Source organism: Chiloscyllium plagiosum, chromosome 1 (assembly GCF_004010195.1).
Source record: "Chiloscyllium plagiosum isolate BGI_BamShark_2017 chromosome 1, ASM401019v2, whole genome shotgun sequence".
Classification (NCBI taxonomy): Eukaryota; Metazoa; Chordata; class Chondrichthyes; order Orectolobiformes; family Hemiscylliidae; genus Chiloscyllium; species Chiloscyllium plagiosum.
This window is the reverse complement of record NC_057710.1, coordinates 76573334-76592336: the sequence shown is the minus strand read 5'-3', so window position 1 is coordinate 76592336 and position 19003 is coordinate 76573334. Positions and strand designations below refer to the sequence as shown.

The window sequence follows — 19003 nt, the reverse complement described above, 5'->3', positions numbered from 1 at the left end:
TATGCTTTCCTTTATTGGTCAGAGTATTGAGTACAGGAGTTGGGAGGTCATGTTGCGGCTGTACAGGACATTGGTTAGGCCACTGTTGGAATATTGCGTGTAATTCTGGCCTCCTTCCTATCAGAAAGATGTTGTGAAACTTGAAAGGGTTCAGAAAAGATTTACAAGGATGTTGCCAGGCTTGGAGAATTTGAGCTATAGGGAGAGGCTGAACAGGCTTAGGCTGTTTTCCCTGGAGCGTCGGAGGCTGAGAGGTGACCGTATAGAGGTTTACAAAATTATGAGGGGCATGGATAGGGTAAATAGGCAAAGTTTTTTCCCTGGGCTCAGGGAGTCCAAAACTAGAGGGCATAGGTTTAGGGTGAGAGGGGAAAGATATAAAACAGACCCAAGGGGCAACGTTTTCATGCAGAGGATGGTACGTGCATGAAATGAGCTGCCAGAGGATGTGGTGGAGGCTGGTACAATTGCAACATTTAAGAGGCATTTGGATGGGTATATGAATAGGAAGGGTTTGGAGGGATATGGGCTGGGTGCTGGCAGGTGGGACTAGATTGGGATGGGATATCTTGTCGGCATGGACGGGTTGGACTGAAGGGTCTGTTTCCATGCTGTACATCTCTATGACTTTATGACTCTACACTCCAATTTTGGTGTCATCTGCAAACTTACTAACCATACCTCCTGCTTTCACATCAAATTCCTTTATATAAATGATGAAAAGCAGTGGACCCAGCACCGATCTTTGTGGCACACTGCTGAACTCACTCTGCCAGCTTGAAAAGCAACCCTCCACCACCACCCTCTGTCTTCTACCTTTGAGCCGGTTCTGTATCCAAATGGCTAGGTCTCCCTGTATTCCATGTGATCTAACCTTGGTAACCAATCTACCAAGATGAACCTGTCGAATGCCTTACTGAAGTCCAAATAGATCATGTGCACCACTCAATCCTGTTTGTTACTTCTGCTCGATCAATCCCCAGGAGCTGGTTGCAGAAATGAGAAATGTTTGCTGACATGCCCAGATCAGTTCAAATTAGATTGGCCACCATTATTCATTTTATCAAATAGCTGGTATTCTTTATTTTTTGTTTATTTCCAATTTTAACCTGTATTGCCAGTCCTTAAATCACTTGGACAAATGATAGTTAGCAGCCCTCTTGAAGTGCTCAGGTCTATGTCCATGTCTTCTTGCAATGTTGTTTGGAGTATTTCAGGAATTGAGCCTAATGGCAGTAAGGAACAGTGATAATAGATCCAGGCAGGCTGGTAAGTGACTTGGTGGGGCTGGTGGAGTGGTGCTGCTGCCCTTTTCTTCCTCGATGGTGGACAGCACAGGTCTGACAGACAGAAGAAACCTTGGTGAATTGCTGCAGCATATGTTGTATATAATGTCACTGCATGCTGGTGGTGGAGGGAATGAATGTTAAATGTGATGGATGGGTTACAGCTCAAGTGGACTATTTCATTCTGAGAATGCAAAAGTGAAGACTGCAGATGCTGGAAATCAGAGTCTAGATTAGAGTGCTGCTGGAAAAGCACAGCCGGTCAGGCAGCATCCGAGGAGCAGGATAATCAATGTATCGGGCAAAAGCCCTTCATCAGGACTGAAAGGCTCCTCCTCAGATGCTGCCTGACCGCTGTGCTTTTCCAGCACCACTCTAATCTAGACTCATTCTGAGAAGTATCAAGTTCCTTGAGTATTGCTGACAATGGAGAGTCTTCCACCACACTCCTGACTCCTGCAACTTATTCATACCCAAAGGCATAGAGTCAATCCTAAAATTATTGCACAAAGTGTTCAGCTTGTGGAGAGGCCTGCTCCAATGCAGGAGAGGCTTGGTAGGAATAAGCGCAGATGAAACTGCTCAACTCTGGACTGAAGTCACTTTGGCTTATTTAGCAATTCATCCCTCTCCAAAATGACTGAATGAAGCAGGAGCCACCTGGCTTCATCAGGGCAGCACCACATTCTGTCATGGTCCAGGGCCACTTCCATACCAAGAAGTGTCTATGGAGACTGAGCAACCTTTCTCCTTCTCGCACTGAAAGAATGATTAGGAACTGCAAAAGATTACGATGTAGAACTTAGCACTTTCATCAAAGGAAAGCACGAGGGAAAAATTCTAAGCACTTGTAAAACATTAAATTTGATTGAAATTCTTATGATTTTGGGCAGAACGATTCGTTCAGGTATAATAAGGTTATGTGGAGCTTGATCTCCAACCAGATTGACCAGTTCCTCCTGAAGGCTGGACTTCCTGTCACTGAGGTGTGGCAGCCCCCTGCTCGCCAACTTAACTGAAGTGACCAGATTAACCTGCTCACAGCATATGATGGTAGGCTGGGTTTGGTGGCGGGCTTCCTTGGAGCAAGTCAGCTTCCGGCCATCCTTTCCAGGATGGGAACACTCCATTTCCCTGGAAGCAATAGCCCAGTGAGCCATATAGGGAAATGTTTAAACTAACTTCGATTTTAAGGATCCTGTTTTACTGCTGAACTCTTGCTTGTGGTTAATTTCTCAGTGATGTTGGAGGCAATAATCTAATTGCTTTGACTGATAATGAAACTTTAATAAATCTTTTTAAAGCCAGCTGAAACCCATAAAAAATGAACATAAAAGCACATGTCCCTTTAACAACTTGCTTCTACATATAGTTTATCTATAATAAATGGAGGTAATTCTGGGATGCAACCACATGAAGAATGGAGCCTCAAAAGCCCATCATTTGCATTTTGGATGAAGCTCCTACACAGAATAGTTTGATCCAGATATTGCTTTTCAGATTTTGGGCCACAAGTAACCTTCATAGATCTTTGGTGGAGTTCTTTGGCAACATTACTCTTACCTGTCTCATTGTATGTGGAAGCTGGAGAAAGAGTTCAGGAACTGTGTAGTATCAATCTGTATAAAGGCTGCCCTAAAACGTTTAAGTTTTCACTGTGCAGCTGTGTGTTTTACCTTTAGTCTCACTTTTAATCACACAACCAGATGTAGGTATGTTTTGATTGAAAACAAATAAAGGAACCTTTTTGGCCAAATTAAGATTATGTTCTATATAGTCTGGAAAATTGTTCCACATGTTCCTTGGTTCTGTGCAATTTTTGACCCTATCTATCACGTCTGGAGATTATGCGGATGTTAGTGGATAGAGTGTTCTGTGGTATACTATTTCCAAACCACACAAATTAATGAAATTTAGTACTGTCGTCATAAGGTAATGGAGAATCACAATTTTTTAAAAATGTTGGCACACCTTGATTGTATTAACCATTTTAATAAACTGATAAAAAAATAAACATTTAAGTGTAACATAATCTTGTTCAGTGAGGAAATTGGCATAATATGTAATTTATATTTAAAAGAAAATTTGTTAATTTAATATTACAGTGAGGATAATGGACTGGGGGAAGGTTGCATATTTTGGTTAAGCATTTTGCAAATTGCATGAGAAAGTCCTGAAGTAATGTATTAATTTGAGCTATACAGTTAGATTGAGATCTTAAGTTTACTTGCTGTCTGCAACAAAAATGACTTGCATTTATATAGCACTTTGACATTGTAAAGTGTTTCAAGGTGCTTCATAGATGCATTATCAAACAAAATTTGAGACTGAGCCACATAAAAAAGTCTAGGGAAGATGACCAAAGTTTAGTCAAATCGGTAAGATTTAAGGAGGAAAGCAAGTTGGGGAGGTTGGAAGAATTCACACTGATCCCAGGGAGATAGCATAGCTGCCAATGGTGTAGCAACTCAGATCATGCTAGAGTTGGTACAGTGCAGATATCCTGGAGAGTTGTAGGGCTTAAAGAGTTCACAGAGATAGCAACAAGACCATGGAGATATTTGAAACACAAATAAGAATTTGAAATTTGAGGCATTGCTTACCTGAGAGCCAATGTAGCTCAGTAAGCAGAGGGGCGATGGGTGAACAGGGCGTGCTGCAAGTTAAAGCACAGGCAGTTGCGTTCGGACAAACTCAAGTTTCCAGAAGACGGAAAATAATAGACCAGCCAGACGTGTGCTGTAATAATCACTTCTAGGGATAACAAGGGGGTGGACGAGGGTTTGAACTGGAGTTGAGCTGAGATAAGGGCTGCATCAAGTAATATTGCAGATGTGGAAATAGGTGCTCATGTTGACAGTGGGATGTCTAGTCAAAAAGGTCCAAGGTTAAGTTTGTTTCAGTCCTGGACAGTTAATAGGGAGAAGGATGGAGTCTGGAGCCAGGGAAAGAAGTTTAGCTAGAGACCAAAGACAAAGGGCTGAAGATGACTGGACCTGTAAATTAGATTGACATTAGTAGGGTGACTGCCTGTCCGCTCTCACAACTCATATCCCTGCTGTTACAAGCACTGGAGGAGATTTTAGAAGGGTCAGCCACTGGTGTCCTATTTCAGGGAGGGATCCTTTCTTAACTAGCACTCTGTTTGAATGTGCTCCTAGGTTGCAAATCACCATCCCTAGTTCCCCTCCCCTTGTGGCATCTCAAACCTTGGACCAAATCCATCCCACAATCTCTGTCCCACAAATCCTTAAATACTGAGATCATTCTGATAATCAAAGATTGCCTCCTCAATGCCGAAGTGCTGATCATCATTCAGGTTGGAATTATTGTACTGGAGAGAGCTCCTGACCTTAGAGTGACTGACAATCACTCAGTCAGAATTTCCTGTGCCTGGGGAGCTGACATTCCTCTTCCGGCCTATTAACAGCCAAATGACAGGTGCTCCTGTTGGGGGAGGAAGGTGTCTCGAATACTTGCTCCCAGTGGTTTTGATCTTCCTGATATTTAGTGAGAGGACGTTTCTGATCACTCAGTCCAGAACGTTGGTCAAACAGCCTGACAACTTAGAGACATCAGAAGGAATCGGGAGGTGCAGTCATGGGGTCGAGTATATTCTGATAATTTATATATAGAAATAAACATCGGTCTTTTAGGTGGTCTCACCAAGTTACAGGAAGTAGTTGAGAAATAAGAGGAGCCAAGGATAAATCCTTAGAGAATGCCAGAGATAATTCTGCTGGAGAAAGAGAAACCATTGCAGTTGGTTCCCTGGTAACCATTCCATAAATTGAAATAAAATGAGTTGAAAACAGTCAGATCCAGCTTATCTAATATGTTAGAAATAAACTTTTTAATGTTGATGGTTTCTCGTTATTATAATAAGCAAATAATTCTTCATTTACTGTCATGTGTTGTGACATCTACAAGAGTGCTTTAGCTAACTTTGTGATTATATTACAGCAATAATAGTAACTACATATTAACTTCATGCATTTCAAGGGTATGCATAAGTCAGGTTTTAACTTAAATCTGTGGCAATAAATAGGAACAGGGTGAAAAGAAATATTCTTCAAATATCAGTAGACTGAATTTCAAGCAACACAGAAATTATCTGCCCTGTCACTTAAAATGGTGGTCAGGACCATTTCTGCAAAAAAAGATACAATTCTTCCCAATCAGTTTATACTAAGAATCATAGACTCGGAGTTGTACAGCATTCAAACAGACCCTTCGGGCCAACTCATCCATGCTGACCAGATATCCCAAATTAATCTAGTCCCATTTTCCAGCATTTGGCTCATATCCCTCTAAAGCTTTCCTATTCATGTACTCATTCAAATGCCATTTAAATGCTGTAATTGTACCAGCCTCCATCACTTCCTCTGGCATTCCATACATATATCACCCTCTGCGTGAAAAAGATGCCTCTTAGGTCCCTTATAAATCATTCCCCTCTTACCTTAAACCTGTGTCTTCTAGTTTTAGACTCCCCCACCCGAGGGAAAACACCTCTATTTACCCTATCCAAGCCCCCCATCATTTTATAAACCTCTACAAGGTCACCTCTCAGCCTCCGATGCTCCAGGAAAAACAGTCCCAGCCTATTCACCCTCTCCCTATAGCTCAAGCTCTCCAACCCTGGCAACATCCTTGTAAATCTTTTCTGACTCCTTTCAAGTTTCACAACATCCTTCCTATAGGAGGGAGACCAAAATTGCATGCAATATTCCAATAGTGGCCTCACCAACATTCTGTGCAACCACAACATGACTTCCCAACTCCTATACTCAATGCACTGACCAATAAAGGCAAGCATACCTAAAGCCTTCTTTACATGATGTTAAATAGCTCAGGGTTGGACTTTGTCTTCCATCTGTCTTGTCTTAGAGAGCTGCTGATTAATTTAGTTGACCATCTGCTGTGTTCACCAAGTAGCTCCAAGTTTGTGTTAGTTGCTGCTGGGCCTACAGTCAGAACTCAAGGAAAAGGAGGTTATGGAAGTCAGATTTCAAGTATGTCTAGATCTTTCGACTTTAAAAGAGGGTCTGACCTTTGGTTACCACATAGGAGGTACTTTCCCAACAGCTGTTCTCTCAGTGAAAGCTACCGGGCTACCTACAAGCCATGGATCACCTCCAGCTGTGGGTGAAGTCATGGATGTGTCCAGATGAGTTACCCAAGGATGGATAGATGGGCCATCCATTGCTTCCATCACCTCTAATAAAATGGGAGATAGGTCAGCGGAGGTCCAAAAGTTGGTCGGCAAGCCAAACATTGCATTTTACAAGCCATGCACATTCTAACATGCCATCGAGGGGTTGTAAAAACCAGCCCAAACTGTAATACTTCTAAAAATGTGCTTGATGTATTACTGAAACCTATGTTGGTATCAGCAATTTTCTCACATTGTAAATTTTTTCATTTTGAAACAGTTCTGGGCGTGGAACTTGCCTGGATAACGAACCACCAAAACGTGATTTTCTTTATCCAACAATAGCGCCGGGCCAGGTGTATGATGCTGATGAACAATGTCGGTTCCAGTATGGTACCACGTCGCGCCAGTGTAAATATGGGGTAAGACATCTGAATCCTAACATTGTTCAGTTGCAGTCTTTCGTGTATTTCAGCAATCCTGTCACAATCATATGGACACTCCTGGCTTTCCCCCACGTACGTACCATGTAAATGGACAATCCCATTTTCCCTTTTAGTTTGTAATTGCTTTTAACTGATTATGGTTTAACTGTTTGATACTTTCATTAACTTTGTTGTTAATATATAAGAAGAATAGCAACATGAAACATGCATAAAATAAATATTTTCCATCAACAAAGGCCATGTGCCATCCTTGAGATAAGATAATGCTTCTGACTCACTGTCAGATCCTAATGGATACCTGAGAGCCTTTCAAAGAAGAACAAAGAACAAAATACAGCACAGGAATAGGCCCTTTGGCCTGGCATGCCAGCGCCAACACATTTTGCCCCTCCATACTAAAACTGTCTTCACTTACAGGATCCTTATCCCTCTAGTCCCATCCTATTCAGGGATTTCTCCAACTGCTTCTTGAATGCTGCTTTTGTGTCTGCTTCCAGAACCTCCTCTGGCAATGCCTTCCAGGCACTTCGTGTGAAAAAGCATGCCTCGCATATCTTTTTTAAACTACACCCCCGCCATACACTTTGAAACTGTCCCCTCGTAATGGACCTCCTCCACTCTGGAAAAAAGCCTCAGGCTTTCCACTCTATCCATGCCATTCACAATCTTATAAAACTGTAGCAGGCTACACCTTGTCTGTTTACCACCCTTGACCTTAAGAAGCACTTGACTTCTGCATGATATTTTATCCACAACATGGTCAGATCTGGAAGCATAGAATATAGGATCTCATTTCACCCAAACAAACAACGTTTTTCAAAACTGTTAAGGTGCTTGGACTTGTGATCCCTCACAGTTTGGAATATGCTGCTGTGTCAACAGTTGCAACTTATTAGTAGATTGTATCCACATAAGATGAGTTTCAATGTTAAAATTAGCAGTGTTAAAGTAACATTTATTAGAAACCCTAGCCTACAGTGTCTTTTCCCAGTGTATGGAAGAACAGTGTATGGAAGGTCTAGTAAGACCTTTACAGATGTGATCTTTTCTGTGCACTTGGAACCTATTCCACATGATAGGATGGAATAATTTTATAATATCAATGTCAATTTTACAGCGGGTCGTTCATATTTTATTACCTAAAACATTGCAATATTTACTCCTCTTTATCATGCATTACAGTGATCAAAATTTAAAGATTTGAACAGAACTGATGGTTCCATCAGCTTTAAGCACGCATATCTTTTCAACTGAAGTTTTTTGATTCATTCCTTATTTCCCCCACTGAGTTTGGCATTCTTTCCTCTTGTTCCCTCAGGAGAAAAAAAATTGAGACTTTTCTTTGACGTTTAAGATGACATATCAATGCAAGTTTATGCGCTTTAATTCATCACTTTTTTGTAATGCATATCCATTGTAGATCACAGAACATTGGTATATTTTCAGTCACAGATTTATATCAATCTATTTATGAAAATACACAGCAAAAATTGTCCCCCTGCTAGTGTGTTGAGAGCAGTTGTGAATAGAGGCACGAAAATACGGTGAGAATGAAAATTAGGTTCTTGATGTGGAGAAAGATTTCCCCAATTTTGCAACCTAGGCCTAAATAGCAAGTTCAGATTCTCACCATTGAGTAGCGATGACCTTATCTCCATTCATTTGCATCATATTAAAGTACCAACACGTCTTATTTATCTGCCAATGTTCTCTTCTTCTTCATTGAAAAATCAGATGGTGCAAATTACCAACATGTAAATCAGAGAGTACCTGGTGATGAAATGTCCCAACAATAATGTAACTGTTTCTTCATAACAATGTGACTGGATAATCCATGGCCACCATTCTCCTTGACCCTTCAGAAACACAACATGGCATTGACTAACCACTTACTCACCATATCATCATGCATGCTCTCGGTCCAACTCACACACTGCTTCAATTCTTCAAACCTTTTCCTTGAAGCTGAGCAACAACAATGCATTGCTGAGGTCTCTTTGTGGGCAATGATATATACCTATCTCATGAATCTGCACAAGATGCATCTATGGCTGTTAGGTTGTTTTCTTAGCACCCATATATTTTGAGCTTGTTTGGAAGCTACCAACCTCTATCTCTGAATCATAGAACTGTTATTATGCAGAAGCAGGCAATTTGGTCTATTGAGCCTGCACCCACTCTTCAAACAAGCAGTTATATCTTGTGCCAATCTCCTGCTTTTTACACATATCCTTGCGTACTATTGCTATTGAAATGATCATCCAATCTCCTTTTGAATGCTTCAATTAAACATGCTTCTACCACATTTCCAGGCAACACGTTGCATACCTTAACTACTTGTGTGAAAATGTTTTTCTTTTACATTACCCTTGCTTCTTTCTCACATCATTTTAAATCTATTCCTTTTCATTCTTGTTTCTTTTACAAGTGGGAACAGTTTCTCCCTGTCTACTCTATTCAGCTAACTCATGGTTTTGAAAGCTTCTATCAAATCTCCTCTCAGCACTGCTTTTTATCATCTATACAGATGATTTGGATGTGAATATAGGATCTGAATATAGTTAGTAAGTTTGCAGATGACACTAAAAGTCGGTGGCAATAATGGTTGTTTCGGAGTACAACAGGATCTCGATCAGATGGACCAATGGGCTGACGAGTGGCAATTGGAGTTTAATTTAGATAAATGTGAGGCACTGCATTTTGCAAAAGGCAAATCAGGGCAGGATTTATACACTTAAAGAGAAGGTCTTGAGGAGTGTTGCTGAACAACGAGACCTTGAAGTGCAAGTTCATAGTTTCTTAAAAGTGGAGTTGCAGATAGATAGGAGAGTGAAGAAGGTGTTTGGTATGCTTACCTTTATGAGTCAGTGCATTGAGTGAAGGAATTGGGAGGTCTTGTTGTGGCTGTACAGGACAATTGTTTGGCCACTTTTGGAGTATTGCGTGCAGTTCTGGTTGCCCTGCTATAAGAAGGATCTTGTGAAATTAGAAAGGGTTCAGAAAAGAATTTACAAGAATATTGCCAGGGTTGGAGGGTTTGAGCTATAGGGAGAGGCTGAATAGGCTGAGCCTATTTTCCCTGGAGTGTTGGAGGCTGAGGGATGACCTTATAGAGGTTTATAAAATCATGAGGGTAAATAGACAATGTCTTTTCCTGAGGTGGGGGAGTCCAAAGCTAGATTTAAGGTAAGAGGGGAAAGATATAAAAGGGACCTAAGGAGCAACTTTTCATGCAGACGGTGGTGTGTGTATGGAATGAGCTGCCAGAGGAAGTGGTTGAGGCAGGTACAACTACAACATTTAAAAGGCATCTGGATAGGTATATGAATAGGAAGGGTTTAGAGGGATATGGGCCAAATGCTGGCAAATGAGACTAAATTAATTTAGAATGTCTGGTCGGCATGAACGAGTGGTACCAAAGGGTCTGTTTCAGTGCTGTACATCTCTGTGACTCTATGACTTTGTCTCCCCAAGGGGAAGAGTCCCAATTTCATCAATCAGTTCTCATAATTGATGTTTCTCATTCCCAGAATTATTCATGAAAATCAATTCTGCACTCTCTCCGATGCAACTACTTTTTTACAATAATGTGCTGCCCACAACGGTACACAATATTCTAGCGGAGGTCTAACAATTGTCTTGTACAAGTTCAACATCACCTCCTTGCTCTTGTACTCTATGTCCCATTTACTAAAACGGAGAACACAATTTGCTTTATTAACTGCTTTCTCTAGGCTACATAAACATCGCACCTACAACATGTGCCAGCAGTTGACATCACAAGCTGCTCCAGTAAATGGCTATATGTGAAAGTCAAAGGGGAGGAATCCTTAGTGGGGTAAATTCATTGGAGTCAGTAGGAGGTACTGCTGCAGCCTGTCAAGGGCTTTTCCAATTTCATTCAAATATTTTGGCCACAGTCACACGGGCACTTTGTCTAACCAGATTCCAGAATCTTGTCCTTTCAGACTAGCATTTGGACCATGATGAATCCTGCACTTAAAATGTAAGCAGTCCTGGCAATACAGAAAAGATAATTTGGCTTCTTTTGAAACAGGAGTATGGGGCTTGGCCATGCTCAGTTGGGACTGTTCTGGAATGGGGGTTGTAGTTGGTGTTGGGGGTGGAGGTAGTGGTAGGGATGGAGTGAAGGAGATGGTCAGTCATATGGATTTGGTTGGTGGCTTATAGGGACAGTCCTTGAGTCCTAACGAAAGTCAATTCAAGGTGAAAGTGAGTACTGTAGATGCTGGAGATTAGAGTTGAATATGGTGCTAGAAAAGCACAGCAGATCAGGCAGCATCCGAGGAGCAGGAAAATCGACGTTTTGAGCAAAAGCCCTTCATCAGGAATAAAGTCAATTCAAGTCTGGGGCTGGGGAGTTATTTACCAGGACACTGACGAAATGGTCACTGTGATGGAGGGCAATTATAGATAGTCGGGTAAGATTGCATAGTGAATGGAAGTTTACTGGAAGCTACAGAAGTGGGGAGCAATGTTACTTTTAAGCTGCTTTTCGAGGTCCTGTGCACGGCGATCAGCATTCCACACTGTTTCCAGTATTGACTTCTGGTATCTGAAACCACTGCCTTGTACAGACCATGACGATCCACACAAACAATGAAAGGGAAGATGGTGGAGGTCAAGGTTTAAAAGGTTCATGGTAACTCGGGCCTGTACCTGGGGAAGGTGCGGGCCCAACAAGGCCCACTGGCAAAAGTAGGAACATTACTGAATTCCATAAAGTCTGTCACTGGAAAGTAGGAGAGGCTCAAAGGTCATAGGAGCCGCAGGGACAACAACACAAAGATGGAGGAAACTTGTACATCACAGACAGAGCCTGCAACTCACTCACACTCTGGTGAAGTTGGAACATTGCCATGTCTGATCAAAAGTCAACTGTGCAATAACTACACAAAGTGGCTGACATCACATGCAAAGTGACATGTGCTTTTTCTTTGTGGTTGAAATAAAACTCTTGTAATTGGAGGCTCTCCTAGGGGCAGTTGCAGTAACCCTGCCTCCATTAATTCAGTAATGCCACCCATCTGGCTTGAATTTATACTTTATTGACAGTTTATTCATTGTCAAGAATGCACATTAAAAGTTACGGCCTCAAGCAATCATGAATATTAAATTATGCACACTAATTTTCTCCTTGGTGTCTCACCTAAGCAATTGTTTTGAGAACAATGTGCTTAAAAGAGGAACCTGAATTTACCATTTCATAACTATACTTCATAGCAAGCACTGGAAGACACCATTTTGCAGTTGTCAGATTCATACATTGAACTGTACGTATGCAGGGACATGGTGTGTGATGTGTAAGAGAGTTTGTTCTTTTGATGCATTTATAGTGGCTTTACTGGCAGAGTTCTACTGCCAATGTAGCATAAAAATTTTAACTATGTAACATACTATTGGATAATGTCACAATCATGAGCGTTCCTTTTGGAAGCATGATGTTGACCTCCTTGGGAATTCCCCTTGCTACACTGTATGGCAGTTGTGAGGAGTAGCATTATTGTTGCACATTCCCTACAGATTATCTGCTTATGGGTCTCATATGGAGGACATTGTTGCTGAAGTCACCATTCTTTGAAAACAACATGGAAAGAGACAATAATTCCTACATTGTCAGCAAGTCCAACAAGAGGCAGCAACGTTCAGTAGCAGCTGGACAACCTCCAGAGGGAGAAGCTGCAGGTGATGATCCACTAAGTAGCTGCAGGCAGAGGTGTATGATGAGACCCCACATCTTGCTGCTATTTCTTTCAATCGACTGAAAGAGAGCTGGTTAAGGATGTCCCAGACCATCATCTCTGAGCTAGAACATCTGCTGAAGCAGCATTTATACTCAGAAGACTCTGTGGCCATCCCATCCCAGTGGTCGTCAAAACCATAGCTACCCTGAATGTTTATGTCAGCAACTCATTTCGATGAGCAACCAGGGGCCGTTGTGAGATCCCAACGTTTGCCCCCAAAAAATGCACCTGTGATATCACTGAGGCCATTTTCTTTAGGTCACAGCTATTCATATTCTCTGTGATGAGAAGAGACAAGTAGTGGGTACTTTCACCATCACTGGCTTCCATCAAGTGCACAGCACTGTAGACTGTATCCAGGTTACTTTGAGAGTGTTCTATCACTAAATTGCAGAGTTCATCAACAGAAAGACTTCTACTCCATCAACATTTACATTATATTAATGTTATGTAATGGTTGACCATTGATGCTAGATTCTGGAAGTGTGTGCTAGATATCCTGGAACTAGATAATTCACAGGTTCCTACCTCCTTCCAAGGTCCTCAAGCCATACAGGGATAACTACTAAGAGACAAGGACTATCTTCTTCAAAAATGGTTCATAACACCTTTATAAAACCCTCTGACAGAGGCAGAATGGATATACAACCAAGTTCACACTTTCACCAGGGCCACAGTGGAGCAGACTGTATACCTTCGTACGATGAAGTTTCAATGTTCAGACTGCTTCAGTATAGTCTTGCAGTGTATCCCACCATTGTGGCATGCTATACCTTGGATGCAGACAAAATGGGGGAGTTACAACTATTTTCTGAAGCCAAGGATCAAGGAATCGATTTGGAGGATTGTCTAAGACAGCATCACAGAGAAATGTACTGTCAAGCATGAGAGGCCAGGGAGAACCTAATTGAAAGCCACTACCAGGATGATGAGCTGGGGTTGGTCTTCGTCCAATTGTTTAAAATTCAGTTGGTATTATGACAAGTAACCCCTGCTTAATTCAAAGGACCTTTGAACCATTAGTACCAAGATTTGGAGGTGCAGGTGTTAGACTGGGTGTACAAAGTTAAAAGTCACACCTGTTGGACGATAACCTGATATTGTGTGATTTTTAAATTAGTACCAAGAACAGGTCTCATCTCGTGGCAGAGGCTGAGCAACTGCCTGGTCTCTGGTGGTCCTCTCCTCAGAGACCCAAGTATTTCTTCCTTGACTGACTTGGGGGATGTGCTCCTGAATCTAATGTAGGAAGGCAGCTACTGAGGTGACTCTCTGAGCTGGATGTGGTGCAGTTGAAATCCTCATTGATGCCTCTCTGAGGGTTCAATAGTTTCCACCTCAGGCATGCAAATGCAGTGGAGCTTCTCCAGTGCTGGTCTTCATGGAGAGATTTACTTCATAATACTGATGCCTGGGTAACAGGAGAGGGAAGCTGTTGTTGAGGACACAGCAAAATCTGTGCAGATGAATAACGGCCTAGCATTGGTGGTAATGGGAGAGCAGTGTGGTACAACACCATGAAGCTTATTGGATTGGTTACCCATTATGGTCACTTCATTCCCATGTAATAGTTGTGGTCTTCTATGACCAAATCCAGAATTTTCTCCTCATTGCAAGTGAGTAATCTGAAGTCTAACGCCAAGCTTGGATATCTTGGCCTGGCTGGAGGCGAGTTTGTCTGCAATGAGACAAATGGAAGGTTTGAGCATGATGAAAATGGATAGAAGAGTCCATTCACGGCAGTACAGGAACAGGAGCGGTGGTGAGGTGTGACAGTGAGTCAATGGGAAGTGTAGAGAATAAAGCTAAGTAGAAATTACTGGAAAAGCTCAGAACTGAGGAAAGGTCACTAAGACCTGAAACGTTAACTCTGATTTCTATTCACAGAAGCTTCGAGACCGGCTGAGCTTTTCCAGCATTTTCTGTTTTTTGATTCTGGTTTCTGGCATCCACAGTTCTTTAAAAGCTTAGTGGTTTAGGAGAGTGAGGTGAGTGTGAGCCTGCCAGGTGCTGGCAGGTGGGACTAGATTGGGTTGGGATATCTGGTCGGCATGGATGGGTTGGACCAAATGGTCTGTTTTCATGCTGTACATCTCTATGACTATGTATGCAAAACTGAGAACTGCAGTCCCTGAAGATTCCTGAAGAACTGCTTATGCCCGAAACATTGATTCTCCTGCTCCTTGGATGCTGCCTGACCTGCTGCGCTTTTCCAGCAACACATTTTTCAGTCCCTGAGCCTTGATAAGAAACATGCAGAGTGACAGAGTTAGAATGATGGCCTTGTGAGGATGAGGTAGCTGAGAGAAGATAGTGATACTTTTCTTAGTGAAACATAGAAAATCATTGACCTTCTACCTGCACGAGCCTGAGTCATATCTGCGTCCATTCTGGCTTGGTCTGATGGTGTGGCCTCCTGTGACAGGCCATTTGGAAAGGAATATTTTCCTCCCTATCATATTATCCTCCAGGACTCTGCTTGAAAAGCTGGGAGTGAGCATTCCTTTCCTCTGGGCCATGTTCTGAGTGTAGAGTCTCGAGCAACACAGTGTGAGGGGCAGTTCCTGACTTGGTGTATCTGCAGTGATGTGCACCTGGGCTTTAACTACAACACCAGTGCCTTGAACACCACAGGTTCGAGCAGTGTTGAGCATTACTGCCTCTTCAGCCATGTGATTTCCCCAAGAAGGGAGCCCATGCCAAGTTGCACAATGAATGAGTTGAAGAGCAGAAGACTGTGTGAAGAAAGTCACTGCGGACCTTATGAACCAGGCACTTTGAATCTCACTCATTAAAATACTTCAAATGAAAAGGGAATATTCATCCATATTCACTCACTGAGCTTGACTGTAATTAATTTACATTCAACTATCATTTCTTTCTCTATTCTGACCTAAAAGGGGCATTGTCCTGTAGTGAACATGACTTGGAACAGCAACTGCTTGCTCTCTGAACTTCCCTCACTTCCTATAGAGATGGGCTTAGCCTGCATACATACAGACACACACGCACATATATGCACATACATGCACGTGCTGTCTCTGTTTTGGTGTCTCTAGACCTTCATTTAGATCCTTGCTCCATCTCTATCTTCCCTTCACCACCATTAGCAGCTTCTTTATCTTTGGCTGTGAGTACCTTCAGACTCTTTTCCACTAGCACCTGCACCTCCCCATCTTTGTTCATTTACTTCATAAAAAACACAATTTTCCAATCTGAGAAAGGGTTACAACAGGCTCGAAACAAAGCAATGTGCAGATGCTCACTTGGTGTCTAATTATTTGTTTGTGAGATTTTGACATAGGTGGCAAGGCTGGGTTGTTGTCCATCCTTAATTATCCTTGAATCATATAGCTCTTCAGAGGGCATTTAAGGGTGGGGCAACTGATGTGGCTGCAGAGTAATGTTTTCTAAGTGAAGAGCTGGTAGTGTTCTCAAGCATGGATCTCAATCAAGATCTGTGGCTGCTCAAAATATTTAGAGGTCTGCCAAAATAATTAGATTGCCATAGGAACATTGCTGAGTGGCATCTCGTTCTGCTATGTTAAGATATCATATTAAGTGAATGGATGTGCTCTCCTCTGTTGGTCATTACTGGATAAGAGGAGGGATCAGAGCTGATATTAGACGTCAACACCATCAGTCTCAACAGAACTCTTTCTCAGCTCCAGTGATTCTTTAGAAACGTTACTGTAACTCTGCCAACTTAGCAACAGCTTAACAAGTTAAACAGAGCTTTACAAAATTCGAAGATTATCTCAACCTTAACATCCAGCAATGTTAGCACCGAACTACTAATGTCAGTCTACCAACCTTAACCACAGGTAACAAACTTCAGTGATTGCACCCTGACTTCACTAATGCTGAACCACTCTCACCTAAACTGAAACAGGTAAAATCATAGGGATCTAGATAAATTCTAAATGTCAGGAAAAATCATTGTAAGTGCACACAATAATATACAACGCTTTCTTTTTAAATTCACTTGTCAACATCTTGACAGAATTGTTGCTTAGCATCAGCCGGAAGTTTTGTATTATATATAAGCAAATTAAAAATAATGCTAAATAAATGCAGAACTGATTTTTTTTAACAAAAAGCTTGTGTTACAGACAGGTGGAAGAATTTTTATAACACCAGGCAATAAGGTGGGTTGAGAGGGGAGCGTTAGAAGCCAAAAGATTGAGACTCCCTGTTCAGATATACTGTACTTGGAGGATATTGGTTTGCTGTACTTGCCTCCCAAGTATTATCTCTGCACTAACTTCAGTTCAGACCCATCTCTTTGCAAATGAGGCAACCTTGAGGATAAATTATGCTATGCTGCTGTTAAAGATGTCCTCACAGATGCTTGCAAAAAAATTGCCTCCCCTTTTGGTCAGGGAATGCTGCTTGAATCAGAGAAACCAATAAAGGGAAAAAGAAATGACAGTAGAATAAAAATTAACGATTATACTGCATTTGTTTATTTTTGTAGCAATTAAAGTTGTGAGTCTGTTAGAAAGACCAGAGTTCTTTAATTAATGCATTCAATCAAAGCAGCTTTACAGGCTTGGGCCACGAGAAATAACTAAATCTTCAAGGATGGCTGCCAGGAAACCATAAATATAAATGTAAAGTTCAGGTGTTGCAAACACTTAGTATGATGTCCTACTTAGTGCTCTATTGTTGAAAAAGTGATTCAGAGTACATCGTATTTATTGAAGAATAAAATTTGTTGCTGTAAATGGAATTTTTTAAGGCTTTTTCATAACATGAAATAGGAACAGCATGAGCAAAAAAGGACAAAAATGCAAACCTCTGCAGCTCTTCATACTGAGCTATACATATAAGGAAGTTAGCTTAAAGATGTGTACTTTCTAAAGTAGGTGCTTTCTGCAGGACTGTAAGGAATGTGTGATGTATTTCAGACTCCAATGATGCAACACTTTAATCATAATCAAAAATAATATTGTTTTGCAAATAGCTTTGGTTATTTTAGGGTTTTGTTCCCCATAGCCGTAGTGTCTCCCACCCACCCTCCTCCTCTAACCCCCTTACTAAGTACTGTTTATCTATTAGTTAGTTTTTTAAAAAAATAGACTATAGCAGAGAGGTATCAGGAAGTATTTTAACTCAAACCTGTACAAAGTAATAAAGTAATTAACTAAACAGAGATGGCTGGGCAGGTGATGTGCTGTAGCTGTATGATGTGGGAGCTGGCTGATCCCATTGTGAATGGCAGTGACCACATCTGCAGCAAGTGTTGGTTGCTGGAAGAACTCCGGATCAGAGTTGATGATCTGGAATCTGAGCTTCAAACACTGCGGCGCATCCGGGAGGGGGGAGAGTTACCTGGACACTTTGTTTCAGGAGGCAGTCACACCTGGGAGATTAAGTAATTCACATCCAGTTAGTGATCAGGGACATCAGAGTGTGACTGTAAGTGAGGCAGGTAGGGGGAACCTGAGTTCAGGAGTGCAGGAGCCTCAGCCTTTGACCTTGTCCAATAGGTATGATATTCTTGCTCCCTATATGGATGAAGAAAAGGGCTGTGGTCAGGATGAGCCAGCTGACCACGGCACCATGGTGCAGAAGGCCATTCAAGAGCGGGGAGCAAAAAGACAAGTAGTTGTTATAGGGGATTCTATAATTAGGGGGACAGATAGTATCCTTTGCAAGCCGGATCGGGAGTCTCGCATGGTGCCAGGGTTCGGGACATCTCTGACCGGCTTGAAAGGATATTGGTGCGGGAGGGGGAGGATCCAGTTGTTGTGGTCCACGTTGGGACTAACAACATAGGCAAAGCTAGGGTGGAGGACCTGTTTGGGGATTATCGAGCACTAGGAAGGAAATTGAAGTACAGGTCCTCAAGGGTCATAATCTCCGGATTACTGCCCGATCTATGTGCCAATTGGCATAGGGATAAGAAAATTAGGGAAGTAAACACGTGGTTAAGGGATTGGTGTGTGAAAGAGGGATTCCACTTCATGGGGCATTGGCATCAGTTTTGGAACCAGGGGGATCAGTACCGTTGGGACAGTCTCCACCTGAACCGACCAGGTACCAATGTTCTAGCGAAGAGGATAAATAGGGTGGTCAGTAGGACTTTAAACTTCTGACTTGGGGGGAAGGAAAAGTGAAAGCGACAGGGAGTATGGAGTTAAATGGAAAGATAAGTGGCAGGATAGCATATGTGCAGGCAGATTTAAATTTGAGACAGACTGGGAATGCAGCAAAACGAAAGGATAACTTAGGACATCTTATGACTTCCAATATCTCTAATGATAAGAAAGTTAGCATTAAGGCATTTTACCTGAATGCTCGTAGCATTCATAACAAAGCAGACGAACTAATGGCACAGATCATCGT

The 19003-nt window shown here is 41.9% G+C and overlaps 1 protein-coding gene across 1 annotated transcript in view; it reads left to right on the top strand.

Annotated features, from left to right (window-relative positions):
- The window catches only part of adamts6 (ADAM metallopeptidase with thrombospondin type 1 motif, 6), a 301285-nt gene that overhangs the window by 157153 nt on the left and 125129 nt on the right, over positions 1-19003 (top strand). The window contains exon 12 of the mRNA XM_043689575.1: positions 6722-6863. Within this exon, the coding sequence (XP_043545510.1) occupies positions 6722-6863 (142 nt within the window). The remainder of the gene's footprint in view (positions 1-6721; positions 6864-19003) is intronic.